Source organism: Thunnus albacares, chromosome 5 (assembly GCF_914725855.1).
Source record: "Thunnus albacares chromosome 5, fThuAlb1.1, whole genome shotgun sequence".
Lineage (NCBI taxonomy): Eukaryota > Metazoa > Chordata > Actinopteri > Scombriformes > Scombridae > Thunnus > Thunnus albacares.
The window spans coordinates 30,100,783-30,115,554 of record NC_058110.1 but is presented as its reverse complement, the minus strand read 5'-3'; the positions used below and the strand labels follow the sequence as shown (position 1 = coordinate 30,115,554).

At 39.2% G+C, this 14,772-nt stretch overlaps 1 protein-coding gene across 1 annotated transcript; it reads left to right on the top strand.

The window, feature by feature from the left end:
• The first annotated feature begins 448 nt into the window (after positions 1-448).
• On the top strand, positions 449-14,567 carry pip4k2ca (phosphatidylinositol-5-phosphate 4-kinase, type II, gamma a). Its single transcript, XM_044352724.1, has 10 exons — positions 449-938; positions 3,702-3,799; positions 4,401-4,497; positions 5,341-5,490; positions 10,266-10,412; positions 10,519-10,557; positions 10,645-10,758; positions 12,227-12,491; positions 13,781-13,884; positions 14,103-14,567. The coding sequence occupies exons 1-10, from the start codon at positions 780-782 to the stop codon at positions 14,181-14,183; spliced, it is 1,254 nt and encodes a 417-aa protein (XP_044208659.1). The 5' UTR covers positions 449-779; the 3' UTR covers positions 14,184-14,567.
• The last annotated feature ends 205 nt before the right edge of the window (positions 14,568-14,772 follow it).

The following is a 14,772-nucleotide window of genomic DNA, read 5'->3' as shown; positions in this document are numbered from 1 at the left end:
TTTTTAACTGCAAGTTACATTTTTCTATTTTATCTCAAGTTATTTTTTTACTTATCTGTATTTTCATTTTTTTCGTTGTTTTTATTTCACATTTGCTTTGACAACGTAAACGTCTGTTTTCCAGGCCGATAAAGCCCCTTTGAAATGAAAATGAACTGAATGAATAAATATACCAGCGGTTCTCTGAGCTCCCCACAAAAGCTACAACTTACATCAATATCTTTCTTGAGTTAAAAATATTAAAGGATACCTCTTTGACTCTGTTAGTCCAATAACTTATGCGGTGGAGGTTGAGAACTGATAATTCCGAGCATTAAACGCACCACGTCTGAGCGATGTACCCGCCCAACCCGAGAGTCACGTGATGCATTAGTATCGTTTTATTTGGTTCCTGCTACCTGTCAATCATAACCTCACCACGTGGTGTATAATAACAGGGGGTGGGCTCGAGGGGGCGGTGATGTGCTGTCAGCGATCATTTTGGAAATACGAAGTCATGCATGGTTGAAGTTAGCTAATGGTTCATCCTGTTCGCTCGTGTCGCGCTTTAGAAAAAACAGCGTCAGTGAAACACCTGCGGAGCTCGGCAGGTGACCTTTGATTTGTCGTCGCCGTGTCGGTGTGTGAGAGAACCGGGGAGGAGCGGAGAGGAGGGACGGTAAGGCTAGTTTTAGCTCAGTAACTAACGGCGGCCATCAGGAGGAGGAGGAGGAAGAAGAAGAAGTGTCACCGCTCACACCAGCTCTCTGTACGGGGACGAGGAGAGCCTGTCTACGGTCATGGCTGCCCTCAGTAACTCGGCGGCCACCTCCAGTCCCATGGTGATCCTGGCGCCCAAGACTAAAACGAAAAAGAAACATTTCGTCCAGCAGAAGGTGAAAGTGTTTCGAGCCAGCGACCCCGTCCTCAGCGTCTTTATGTGGGGCGTCAATCACTCGGTGAGTCACAGCAAGCTAACGCTGCAGTGAATGCTAATGTGAACCACAGTGTACTGTATATGTGTGTCGTGGGAATGTAGCATAACCAGTTAGCGTTAGCAGGTGAGAGACAGTGTCTGCTGTCAGGTAGGTAACATCTCCAGAGAGGTGAGGGCGTTACAGGGTGTTACAGCCAAATATGTAACCTGTCAGGTGCTGTGACAACGCTTTGACGCTACTGTATCTGTACTGTGTAAATGTAGCTTACCCGGTTAGCGTTAGCAGATGAGAGACAGTGCCTGTTGTCAGGTAGGTAACATCTCCAGAGAGGTTAGGGTATTACAGGGTGTTACAGGGTGTTACAGCTAAATATGTGACCTGTCAGATTCTGTGACAACGCTTTGACGCTACTGTATCTGTGCTGTGGGAATGTAGCATAACGTTACCCAGTTAGCAACAGCGTTAGCAGGTGAGACATAGTGCCTGCTGGCAGGTGGGTAACATCTCCAGAGAGTTGAGGGTGTCACAGGGTATTATAGGGTGTTTCTAGGGTGTTATATGGTGTTACAGGGTGTTATAGGGCGTTGATGGGGGTTTGTAGGGTGTTATATGGCGTTACAGGGTGTTACAGCCAAATCAGTGACCTGTCAGATTCTGTGACAACACTTTGACCCAACATCAACAGGTTTGATCGTTTGGAAGCTGCAGACCAGTGGTGGATGAAGTACTCTGATTCTTTACTGTAGTACCAGTACAGCAATGTAAAAACACTCCATTACAAGTAAAAGTCCTGCATGGAAAGTCCTACTTAACAATCCCCTCCAGACATGTTTTACAATGTATATAAATAATGCTTCTCATATGTTTTTTCCACTAAAATAGTTCACTTATCTTGTTAAAATCCTTAGAATTTCATCTCCCCCTTCTTCCTTATTAAAAACTCCAGAATCTATAAACATGCAAATATATTTCATTTCAGAAGTTTAACTTTTGGACACAAGAAGTCTCCTACTTCACTGTAAAGTCCGTTCTCAGTGTTTGTGCACTGGAGGCTTCAAGTCTCCACATCACACTTGTGTAAGTTGAATATTGGACCAGAATTGACTTCCAAACTAGTTGTGATGTCACAAATGATACTTATACATCATTCTGCACAATGAAGCTCAAACATCCAACTGAAGGAACAAGATGAAAACCCAGTTTTGAGAGGAGGGAGACTTAAAGTAAAAGTACATAAGTATTATGAGCTTGATGTAGTTAAAGTATTACAGTTATTATTATAGTTATATATGACATCATTAGATTATTAATAGTGAAGCATCAGTGTTAGAGCAGCATGTTGCTGTTGTAGCTGCTGGAGGTGGAGCTAGTTTCAACTACTTTATATACAGTTAACTAGTTTAGTCCAGTGGTTCCCAACCTAGGGGTCGGGCCCCTCCAAAGGGTCATCAGATAAATCTGAGGGGTCGTGAGATGATTAATGGGAGAGGAAAGATGAAAAAACAAAGTTCTGATACACAAATCTGTTTTCAGTTTTTGGACTTTCTCTCTAAACTTTGATTTATGGTGAAATATTGGATCATTTGAATATTTATTGAAATGAAAGCATGTGAGAAGTTTAGAGGGAAAAATCACTATTTGGTGAAGCTGTTAACAACTCATAGACATGTGAAATGTGACCCCGACTACACACTGGTTTCATCTTTAACAATGTGTTGTATTTTAAAAGCTTGTTATATTACCTATTGTGTCAAATCTTCATCTGAAAAGTAACTAAAGCCGTCAAATAAATGTAGTGGAGTGGAAGTATAAAGTAGCATCAAATGCACCTAATTACTTTCCACCACTGCTGCCAGTTTCTGTAACACAGTTTTTAAAATTTGCGACCAGATCTGAACATTATAGGGTCAAAATAATTCTTGTTAACAGCTATTAAAATGCTTTTTAAAATACTATGGACTCCACGTTTTTACCAAATATGGTAACAGATATCAAAACACAAAGCGTGACCATGTAACAAATCCTTTCAAGGTTAAAGCTGCTGAAACTTCGTTTCATTGAATGTGATGGGTGAAAGAATGCAGCATGACAAGTGTAACATAATCTGCGCTCTCAAGTGTTTGAGAGACGTTTGTTTCGACCGACAGTAGTTTCAGTCAGAGTGTCGGCGGTGAAGCTCATTCAAATTCTGTTGCTTCTAAAAATGTTTCAGACTGGAGCTGCAACGATCAGCTGATGAAAAATTTAGTTGATTGACAGAAAATTAAATGGCGATCATTTTTGTAATTGTTTGATGACATTTTTGAATGTGGATTTGCTGCCTATCCCCTTCTTACATTAAAGAAAACTAAATGTCTTTAAGTTTTGTACTGTCGGTTGGACTAAACAGGACTTTTTCGATCAATTGTTTGTGTTTATAAAACATAAAATACAGTGAAAAACGTCCATCACAATTTCCCACACATCTAGAATGGCGTCATCAAATGTCATATTTTGTCCAAACAACAGTCCTAAACCCAGTTTTCTGTAAAATATGACAAAGAAAAGCTGCAAATTCTCAAATTTGAGAACCTGAAACCATCATTTTTTGTAGCATATTTGCTTAAAAAGGGATCGAAATGATTAAGATGTCTTGTCGATCGACTAATCTATTAATCGTTGCAGTTCTACGTTTGATGACCTCACTTTAGGTTTAGGAAATCGTGAACACTGATGCACATGTCTTCTAATCCACCAAATAATCAATCATGAAAGTAACCAGTATATGAATCCTTCTGTGTGCAGATCAACGATCTCAACCAGGTGCCTGTTCCCGTCATGTTGCTGCCTGACGACTTCAAAGCAAACACTAAGATCAAAGTGAACAACCACCTCTTCAACAAGTAAGAAACCCGGTAGAGAAGTCCGAACTGAGAAACTGAAACTGAACATGAATCTGAGATCTGGAACAACCGCCGTCTTGTCGGAAGCTTTGGAGCAACTTGTTCCTGATTGATAAAATCAGCAGCAGTTATCTGTTGTTATGATAAACTTACAGAAGAGATAGATGACAAATTCCTGAAGTCTGTCAGACTGAAGAGCTTGATGGATTTTATATTTTTCTTATTGTCAACAAATCCCATCTAACACCGAAACCAACAATTAATCATATTTAGTGTTGTGTTAGTGTCTAAAGCCTGATTATATCTTCCTCCTCTGTGTCTTAAAGCTCCGTAGTTGTATCAATGAGAACATCTTTAAGCATCCGCAGCTGAAAATAGTCCCCAAAAAATGTCCTCTACCCTCCTGTTTGTGTAATGTGGGCTTGGTTTTTAGAGCCCAGACAGGCTGAGGAAGCCGGAAAGTATTGAGATACGGACTAACACAATGTTGGTTTTGTTTTTTTTTCATGGGATTTTTAAACAGGAACAAAAATGATAAATAAATGTGCTTTCAGTCGGCTTCCTCTCAGTCTCCTCCCTCCTCCTCCTCGTCTCTTTGCAGAGAAAATCTCCCAGGACATTTCAAGTTTAAAGAATACTGTCCTCAGGTCTTCCGAAATCTAAGGGAACGCTTCGGTATCGAGGATCTGGACTATCAGGTATGTGATGTGAGATTATTTTCAGGTGTCAGGTGCATCTTAAGAAGGTCAAAATCATCTCAGGGTGTGCCATTCCTAATTAAATGGAGAAGATAATCATGTGTTAAACCCTATTCAGACTAAGATTAATATTACAGGGAGAGATGGGTAATAAATGATAATAAATTCCCTCCTCCTTCATAATAATAAGTTATCGCTCTGAACAGCATTTAAAGACACTGATATTCTGCAGGAAAACCATGTGACCTTCACCACCTTATAGCTTAGTATTAAATATAAGAATTATTTAGCTGTAATTTAATTATTAAGTCCAACAGTTTGCAAACTAATTGAAATGTCTCTTCCTGAATGTATATGAGGGTGTTTGTTACAGTATGAAAGCGGCCGGTATCTGCAGCGATGTTAAATACTCGTCGCTCGCTGCACATAAAATCAGTTCGGCTTTATAAACGTAGACCAGCAAAGACAGAATCAACTGTAACGTGACACTGACGAGCCGGCAGGATCTTGGTCTCGTAAAAAGTTTATTTTTGACTTTTTTTTCCTTTTGTTGTGAGAGTTGACAGTTAATGAGTCAACTGATGAAACTCAGTAACAGGAAACAGCTGCATGTGTGTCTCTCTGAACTAGACTTCAATTTGAGCGGAGGACAGAAGGTGATTGCGGCTGTAGTCGCTACTGGTGTAGCACCCTACCCCCCCACCCTACAGAGATAATCCAGTCCAGTTTGAGTAAATGTATTAAAATCCAAAGTAAACTAAAGTGTATTTTGTTTAACAACGATGCATTTGCATACTGGTTTCAACGCTGACCCGTGTGCGCTCTCCGTCTTAAACCTCCCAGGTGTCGTTGACCCGCAGCCCACCGATGAGGAGCGTAGAAGACCAGGGGGAGGGTCTGCTCCTCAACTCCTACGACCGTACGCTGGTCGTCAAGCAGATCTCCAGCGAGGACGTCGCAGACATGCACAGCATCCTGTCTGAGTATCATCAGGTAAGATCTGGATATTCTCTAGATATGTTCTGGCAAAACTCCAACGAAACACTTAAATCAGCATCGTGTCAGTTTGTCTCTTTAGTTTCCATCTTCTTCCTGCCTGTCTGTGCACTCAGGCCCGAGGCCATTGTTCCTACTGAAGACAAACATCTTTATAAATTAGTTGTGGAATAATACATATTTGATGCTTCAGTGAGTGTTTGTTGTATGTGGGATTGACTAGTCGGGTTAGTAAACTACAGCGACCGTGTTCATGTCAGTGCAACAGCAGCTACGTTTCCATCCAAATGTAACGCAAATTTGAACCAAACTTTCAGAATATTAACAAAAGAAAATTCCATCCACTGCCTTTTTTTTTTTTGTAATATTTGGAGACGGTTCATCTAGTTTTCCGGTCGAGGACATTAAATCATTTCAGAAGAAGAAGTGGGCGCCTGACGTCTCTGTTTGTTTCATGAGGACAACGGGAAGAGGACGGTGTAGTTACGAACTTCATGTACATCATGATTTAATCGCTAAATCTGTTTCCAGTGCACTTTGTTGCATTTTGCTTTTCTCAATACAACCTCAGCCAAATGAAAAAACATTTCTGCAAGATTATTTTTTTGAATTTTCAGCTTTTACACTCAGGTTTTATTTATTATGAGCAAATTAAAACTACGAATAAAAACAGGTGCAGCTAATATGGCACATTGATGTGTTTATAATGATTCTTGAACGAGACATATATGACTTGTTAGGATCAATTACTTGTTGGTTTTTGTCTTTTCATAGGATTTGTTTACAATAAGAAAAATACAGATTTTTATAGTTTCCAGCTTGTTGATGTGAGATAAGGAACAGCGTTAATAAATAGGTGACATGAATTTTGGAGTAAGTCCCGGTTATTTCTGTTTGATCCTGCAGTGAAACTCAGGCTATAAATAAAACTTCCCATCAGCATCTGGATCTGCCTTCCTCTCATTCAGTCATTCATAGGAAGCTCGTCGTCCGTCGGGTCTCCAGACGCAGTAACGTCTACACACACAGAACCAGGATCAGTCACCTCCCGACCGCTGTACTGAACTGTGTATGAAGCTTCACATCTGTGCTGCTGTGTGTCCCACTTATATTCTCTCTGTAACCTTTCTTTGGACCTTTTAGTGGCTGGAAAAAAAAAAAAAAAAACCCCGGAGAGGTTTTTGTCATAGAGTTCCTAAATGAGAACTTCCTGGGGGAAATTTTTTTTTTTTTTTTTTCTGCCGTAAGTGAGGGAAGTTGACCTAAATATGATGATATTACTTCTGGCCGCCGGCAGCAGAACGGTGTCGTGAGTAAGAGGACGGACTCGTATTCAACCCCAGGATGGAAAACATCTGTCTGCCCTGCTGAAGTGTCCTTGAGCAAGACACTAAACTTAGATTTGTTAATTATCTGTAACTGTCAGACGAATACAACGAATACAACAAAATACATTACAGTAAGGCTTTACTGAAAGTGCCACTATTCAGAATTTATGTATATACTGTAAACATTTAATAAAAGGTTTATTAGTCGATTCACACACAATTAATCGCCAACTACTTCAGTTGCTACTAATATATATATATGTATAGTCAATTACTTATCTTTATTAATTTTAAAAAAAATTTAAATTCTCTGGCTCCAACTTCTCAAATGTAACAATGTTCTGTTTTATTTAGACTGAATATTTTTTGGTTGTGGACTTTTGATTGAGACATTTGAGGATGTGAAGACAGATTAATCAATAATAATAATAATAATAATAGTTAGTTGCATTCCTAGTTTTTACATACTATAATGTAGTTTTAAGCAGATAGAAAGACATTTGAAAGTCTTAATTTATGTACAGTATTTGTCTACAGTTCATTACAAGACATAACTCACATTATTATAACTGTGTTTTACTTTATTATATTGTCATTCATTATCGATTTTATACACCAGCATCTACCTCATGGTGCCCACCGGCGGATTGACAATACATTAATAAACACATATCTGCTTATAACTACATTCTAGTGAGTTATAAATCATTTATTAACTGATTATATACTGTTAATAACTGCTAAATAAGGCACCACAACATTAACAACAATTTAAGGGTACAAAAACCAACACAATCAAAATAATATATCAGTATCAATAGTCAGTATAATTCAAAAGCAAGAGACATAACTATCATATAACATTTGTTTGCTTTAACTGAAGGTATAAAGCATCTCTAAGTCCTTCATCACCACTCAGGACTCACTAAGAAGTGTCACACTGTGTTTATTTGTTATATTAACTTATTGTCTTTGCTCTTGTTCACTGAAGACAGTGGAAAAATACCAAGTGATGAAACAGAAAGTCTCCTAAATGCTTACTCATAAAGTAAAATCATTGTAATTCCCCTCCTGTAAATGAAACCTGCGTTTGAGTCCCTTTTTATTATTTTTTTTTTACATCAGTTACTTAGTTAGTTTTGGTATTTAGCTGAAGAAAACCGGCCCAACACCAATCAACAAAGTCACTCAGACGTCCACAACATTCAAACAAACAATCATCAGCAACTTTAACATTAAAAAAACATCAGACGAGTCACGTCTACACCTGACCTCACACCTCCCTGTAGCTTAAAACCTGCTTGTCATCATCATCATCATCATCAAGGTTAGCCGAGGTTGTTCGACTCTCTTTCCGTGGTTACATTCGCGGTGCCGCAGAGCGCAGAACAAACACTCTCTCATATCGTTGTTAGCTTTGTTGACGATATTCAAATGTTCCTATCAGCTCATCTGTGTTCATGTAAATAGTGGAGTACGTTTGTAGGATGAGATAAGAAGGAGGTCACACTTTCACCTGATTTAGTTTCTATCAGGTTTTTATTTCATTATGGCGGAGTTATATTATTATTTGAGTTGTTTTTATACAGTCTATGGTGGACACTCTGGAAAAAACTGGGTCTCACTTCAGGCAAACATGCCAGTGAGTAAACTTTTGGCTGCTTTGAGCTCTTATTGGAATGTGTAGCCTGTGGTTACGCAGCCTACATAAAACGGGGAGGGAGACGAGGAAAATGGCAGCTCTGTTTTTCAGAGGGGTTTTTTAACTCACTTGGCGCTGAATGAACTCATTGTTTTCCTTCGTTGATCGTGACATGAGTTTGCAGGTCGCAGTTTTCTTGTCGACATTTAGTTTCAAAATGTCTGTAGAAGGCTTTGTTGTTGTTGTTGTTGTACTTGTTGCAGCTTTTTGGTTTTATTTGGATGAATTCTCAGACTGTTTTGGGGGTTAAGGTCTATTTTTTTTGGCAGGTGTAAAGCTTCTCTATCAGAGGGTGTACGCGTAGGCTCTGTGCGGACATCCGCGTACCTCCGATTTGCTGTGACATCACAACGCCGTCTTCCTGTAGACGCCGATCTACTGAGCACGTGTGGAACGCGGACTCCAGAAAGCTGTTTAAACAGAGCTACTACGTATCCACTCAGGAGTTTATCTGTGGCTTAAGGACGTCTTTTAGAGCAGCTTTTCAAACTTTTGATCCAAATATGACATTTTATGTGTCGTCATAATTGTCCGACAGCTTCTAAAGGCAACACATGAATCAGTAACACTCACATACATGAAGTATAAATGGAAAATTGGCATCTTAAGTCTTTTTCAGCTACTCATTATGAATGATATATGGATGTTAAACTGAGTCAGAAGCATATATATAATTGTATAATGACAGTATGTATTAATATAATGATTTATATAATGACAGAGTACATTCTCAATCAGCAAATCATTCATGGATATAATAAACAGGTTGAAATCCATTAAATCAGATACCTCACATATCAAGTCACTTCATCACATTCCTGTACATATAATATGACCATTAAGTTGTCTCTTATTATACTGTAACATGGGCTGTTGCAGGAGGTCTGAAAGGGACCTTTTACCTTTAAACAAATATCAGTATTTTGTGGTATCGCCTCGCGCAGGCTACAGTGTTTACATTTGATTACAGATTGTGCACCATTTATAGTGTCGGTGTATGCTGCTGTCATTCAGTTCAGTTTAGTGCTGCAAGAGTTAGTCGACTTATCAATTTGTCTGATTAAAATATAATGAATTTACAAAATGTTTTCAGGTATTTTTCACTACTTTTTTGACATTTCATAAACAGTTAATTGAATGATTGAAACATGAATCAGCAGATGAACCAACAATGAAGATAATCATGACTCACAGCCCTAGTTTGGTGTGTACTGAACAGTTTAACAGTAAGAGGAAGAAAATTGTTTTGCACAATTCCCTGTAGTGTACTACCGCATCGTTCACTGTTGCCTGGACAGGTTTTAAGCTGCCCTGCGTCCTCTGACATCCGTGTAGTCACCGACTACTTCTTCTCACCCGTCAGTGCTGAGATTCAGCAGAGGGATGTAACACAAACACACACACACACACGCACAGACGCTCCGTCTGACAAGTAGGAGCTGCTAAATCGATCGATATATAAAACAGCGTTCAGACATGCAGAGCGATGTCTTTTAACATCCTGCTCAGTGAGTTTCAGGGGACGGTGAATGAGGTCAGTCTGAAGTGAGCGTCTATTTTAACTGTGAGTGTTGAACACAGCTAAAAGTCTAACCTGAATAAGCCTGTACGCCTACATCACATATTCATGTCTCATCCGTTAACGCGTCTCCTCTCTCACCGCTCTGACATTTTTAACATCGAGACTCCGCTTTCTGCTCCCCCGCCATGCAAATTCACTGTTTTGTGTTTCCTCCCTGCAGCACATAGTGAAATGTCACGGCAGCACCCTGCTGCCTCAGTTCCTGGGCATGTACCGGGTCAGCGTGGAGAGCGAGGAGACGTACCTGATCGTCATGAGGAACATGTTCAGCCACAGACTGGTGGTACACAGGAAGTACGACCTGAAGGTGAGGAGGAACTAACCGCATCGCTTCTCATCACTGGTGAACAGAACAATGTGGAAGTCCTACAGGTGTCCGTTTTTATTTCTGTTTGTTTTTTTTTTTTTCGCAGGGCTCTCTGGTGGCTCGTGAAGCAAGTGACAAAGAAAGGGTAAAAAGAACCTCTCGCTTACTATCCATCAGCTGACTTCCTCCTCTTTTATCCCACTAAAGATGTTTTTTTTAATTTATTTCTAAGGGGAAAGAGCTTCCCACCTTCAAAGACATGGACTTCAGGAACAACATGCAGAAGGTGTACGTGACCGAGGAGCAGAAGGAGAAGTTCATGGAGAAACTCAACAGAGACGTGGAGGTGGGTGAGAATTTCTTTTAAATGTTGACACCCTGCTGCTGCCGCTGCTGCTGCTGTTGTTGTTGCTCACCTCGACCACACAGCGGCAGCATCAGCTCACCGGGGGAGGAAACAATCCTGTGTTGCCATTTTGGCAGGGAGAGGAAGGATGTAAAATCCATTTGTGTATTAAAACATAAACTAGAGCTGAATTAATGAAATCCATCCAGAAAACATTCATCTGCAACTGTTTTTAAAGAGCCATTTAGACACATAATGATATTTGTTTTATGTTGTAATCACATGCTGTATATGTTCTAACATTATGTAGGTTCATGCAGTTTATGTTTAGTATATATTAAAGTATATTTTGAAGAGTATTACAGGTGCTAAGGTTATGTATATACTTGCTGTTCTTAAGTGCTGGAATGCAGGAACTTATATTTTAGTTATTTGTGTTTTTATTGCACGTAGCCATAAAAATACCTTAAAAACATGGTGCTAATATGTAGGGGAAACAACTGCAATCAAGTTTATTAATTAAAACAATCTTTTGATTGTGTATAACATGAATGATGTGTATAAGGGCAACAACTAACCATTATTTTCATTACCGATGAATAATCATTTGGTTTGTAAGATGGTGAAAAATGGTGAAAAATGGTGAAAAATGTTGATCATCATGTCTTTCTGTTCGGACCAACAGTCCACAACCCAAAGATACTGATGAATAAAAAGAGCAGAAAATATTCACATTTAAGAAGCTCAAACCAAAGAATTTTTGTATTTTTTTTTTTTTTAAATGACTCAAAATGATTAATTATTATATACAAATTGATATAATTATTATCAAAATAGTTGCAGATTAATTTTAGCTCTGATGTGTATTCAGGTCTGTGTGAGATAGTGAGTAATGTGTGTGTGTTACAGTTTACGAATACAACATCAAGTCATCAGGCTTAATGTAACTTCAAATAAATCCTCATTCAGCGTTTTCCGTGCGTCCTGTGGTGAGTTTTCACAAGAAAAATTGACAGTAACATGAGTCAGAAATAAGAGGATGTCAAAACTCTGACTGTTGTGGAAATAGACAAAAATCACAGCATGTTCCCACCGTCAAGTTAATATTAGGGCTTTACCTAATAGTCATTTTCATTATCAGTTAATGTAGTGATTATCTACTCTTTGTTTGGTCAGAAAAATGTGAAAAATACTCATCAGAAGTTCCTGTAGCACAAGTTAACATATTCAGATTGTTTTTGTTGTCTGATCAACAGCTGAAAACTGGAAGATATTCAGTTTTCTATCATAGAAAACACAGAAAAGCATTAAATCGTCAGATTTGAGAAGATGAAGGAAGAAAAAACAGCTTAAATGATAATTGTTTCTGTTTATTTTTGTGTCAGTTGTTCAGCTGCAGTTAATTTAATAAGCACTTCCTCTTACAGTTAAACATCATCTGTAAAATGTCCCATTTTTTTCCCTCCAGTTCCTGGTGAAGCTGAAGATCATGGACTACAGCCTGCTGCTGGGTATCCACGACGTGGGCCGAGCCGAACGGGAGGAGGAGGAAGGCGAGGAGGTTTCCAACGAGGAAGAACAGGAGGCGGAGAACGGCCTGGCAGCGGGTCCGACGGTGGGCTCTTACGGCACCTCTCCGGAGGGAATCGCCGGTTACATGTCCTGCTGCAAACCTCTGGGGCCCGGAGAGTTCGACCCCTACGTGGACGTGTACGCGGTCGGGAGCTGCCCAGGTGAATATAACCGAACTGTAATGTCTGGAAAGAGGTTTTTGTTTCCTTTTTCTCCTTCATCACCTTTTACTGTAAATATCATAAAATTCAATGTTGCTTCTTTGGTCACGTAAGCAAACCACAGATGGCCTGCTCATAACCTCCAGTTTCACAATAAACCACACTGTGTTCATTTTTATTGTGTGTGTGAACATCATTCTGGTAACGATGGGACCACTGCTCTTACGTTATCAAAATGAATTTTATGGGAAACAGGAAGTGACAGCTGTCACCACCTGCACTTCCTGTAAAAGCAAAATAATTGAAGTTGGAGGAAGCTCAGCACACATTTCAGGAAAATACCCTTGTTCTTATGAATTAGTCGAGAATATCGATGATGCACACTAAAGAGATTTCCCCCGAAATGTACAAACTGTTTAATTTTAAAAGACATGTTTCAGTAGGTCTGCTGAAGCTTTTTACAGAGTCAGGCTAGCTGTTTCCAGTCTTTATGCTAAGCTAAGCTAACCAGCTGCTGGTTGTAGCTTCATATATATAGACAGCAGACAAAAATGAGAGTTGAATGAATCTTCTCATCTAACTTTTTCCAAAATGTTTAATGTTGTGTGAGAAGAGTGCACTGTATGTTGTAGGGCTGCAAGTAACCATTATTTTCATTATCGATTAATTGATTTTAATTGTCTCGTTTTGTCTGATCAACAGTCTACAATCCAAAGAAATTCAGTTAACTATCATGTGTGACACAAAAAAGCTTAAATTTCTCACACTTGAGAAGCTGCAACCAGCAAATATTTGTCCTTTTTTTTCTTAACAAAATGACTAAAACGATCATTTGATTATTAAAATAATTGTCGATTATTATCCTGACGATCGACTAATCGTTGCAGCAGAGAGAAACAGCAACTCTAGAAGCTCCATCCTACATTTATTGGGACTTTTTTGCTTGATAAATGATTTAAATGATTAATCAATTATTGTTTAAATTATTATAAACTACTATTTCATCCACATTTCATCACAAGAATATTGTTTACTGCCTCAAACTGATTGCAGAAAGACAGGATGTGTTTGTCTTGAATGTTTCTCTGCGTGTTATCATTTCAGCTCCATCATCATCATCATCATCATCATCATCATCTAGGTCATCCGGAAAAATAATAGATATTCATTTTTTAACAGGGAGCTTTCAGGTTGATGATTATTATATGAGGCCTGTCACTGCCGCCGTCAGGGAAAAAAAAAAAAACCCCAATAAAATAACCCTGATTGTTCTCTTCCTTTCATCTCAGGAGCCCCTCAGAGGGAGGTCTACTTCATGGGCCTGATTGACGTACTTACTCAGTACGACACCAAGAAGAAAGCCGCTCACGCAGCAAAAACTGTCAAACACGGGGTGAGTTAAAAACACCAGAGGAAGGAAAAGAGAGGTGGAGGGGCCTCTGTCAGTTGTTCAAAACATTCAGTCGTACCTGCGCTGAGGGTTAAAAGCGTTTGATGTCTGCTCTGATGTCATGTCATGGTAATGTACGATGCATACGGATGATGCTGATGACCTTTTTTTGCCCTCTTCTCCTTCTTCTTCTCCTTCTTCTTCTTCCCTCTCTGCTGCAGGCTGGCGCCGAAATCTCCACAGTCCACCCCGAGCAGTACGCCAAACGATTCCGCGACTTCATCTCAAACATTTTCGCATAACACTCGGCTTATGAACACTCCCACAAGTCGATCCAACTTACTGAGAGCTGAAAGCCTATTTTACCATTGACCAAAAATAGTATGCACACGCAGATCATATAAAAAAAAAAAAAAATTTTGGTGATCTGAGGCGAGACGACTGACGCTGTAGCAATATAATGTACTACTTCTGATGCATATATTTATTTTTAAGAATTAAGGTGTATTTCTTGTAGATATTAAGCACTCTTAACGGAATAACTCGGGAGCGATGGGGTACTTGGAAACAAACTGCTGTTGATCAGTGTTCAAAGTGTTAGACCAGATCAGTGCTAGATCAAATATCATTATTTTTCTTTCTTTTTTTTTTTTTTTCCTTAAATGAGGAGTTTAACATTTTGGGAAGTAGGTTTTATCACGTTCTTGCTGAGAGTTAGATGAGAAGATTGATACCACTCTCATGTCTGTACGTTAAATATGAAGCTACATCCAGGAGACGCTTAGCTTAGCTTAGCTTAGCTTAGCTTAGCTTAGCATAGCATAAAGACTGAAAACAAGGGGACACAGCTAGCTTGGCTCTGTTGAAGACCTATCAGCACCTGTAAAGCTC

Bases quoted from the DNA above. Each gene is read 5' to 3' on its own strand.
- pip4k2ca (XM_044352724.1), top strand. From the start codon at position 780: ATGGCTGCCCTCAGTAACTCGGCGGCCACCTCCAGTCCCATGGTGATC. The intron at 4,498-5,340 runs GTATGTGATGTG...TAAACCTCCCAG, and splicing joins TCGAGGATCTGGACTATCAG to GTGTCGTTGACCCGCAGCCC. The intron at 10,558-10,644 runs GTAAAAAGAACC...TTTATTTCTAAG, and splicing joins AAGCAAGTGACAAAGAAAGG to GGGAAAGAGCTTCCCACCTT.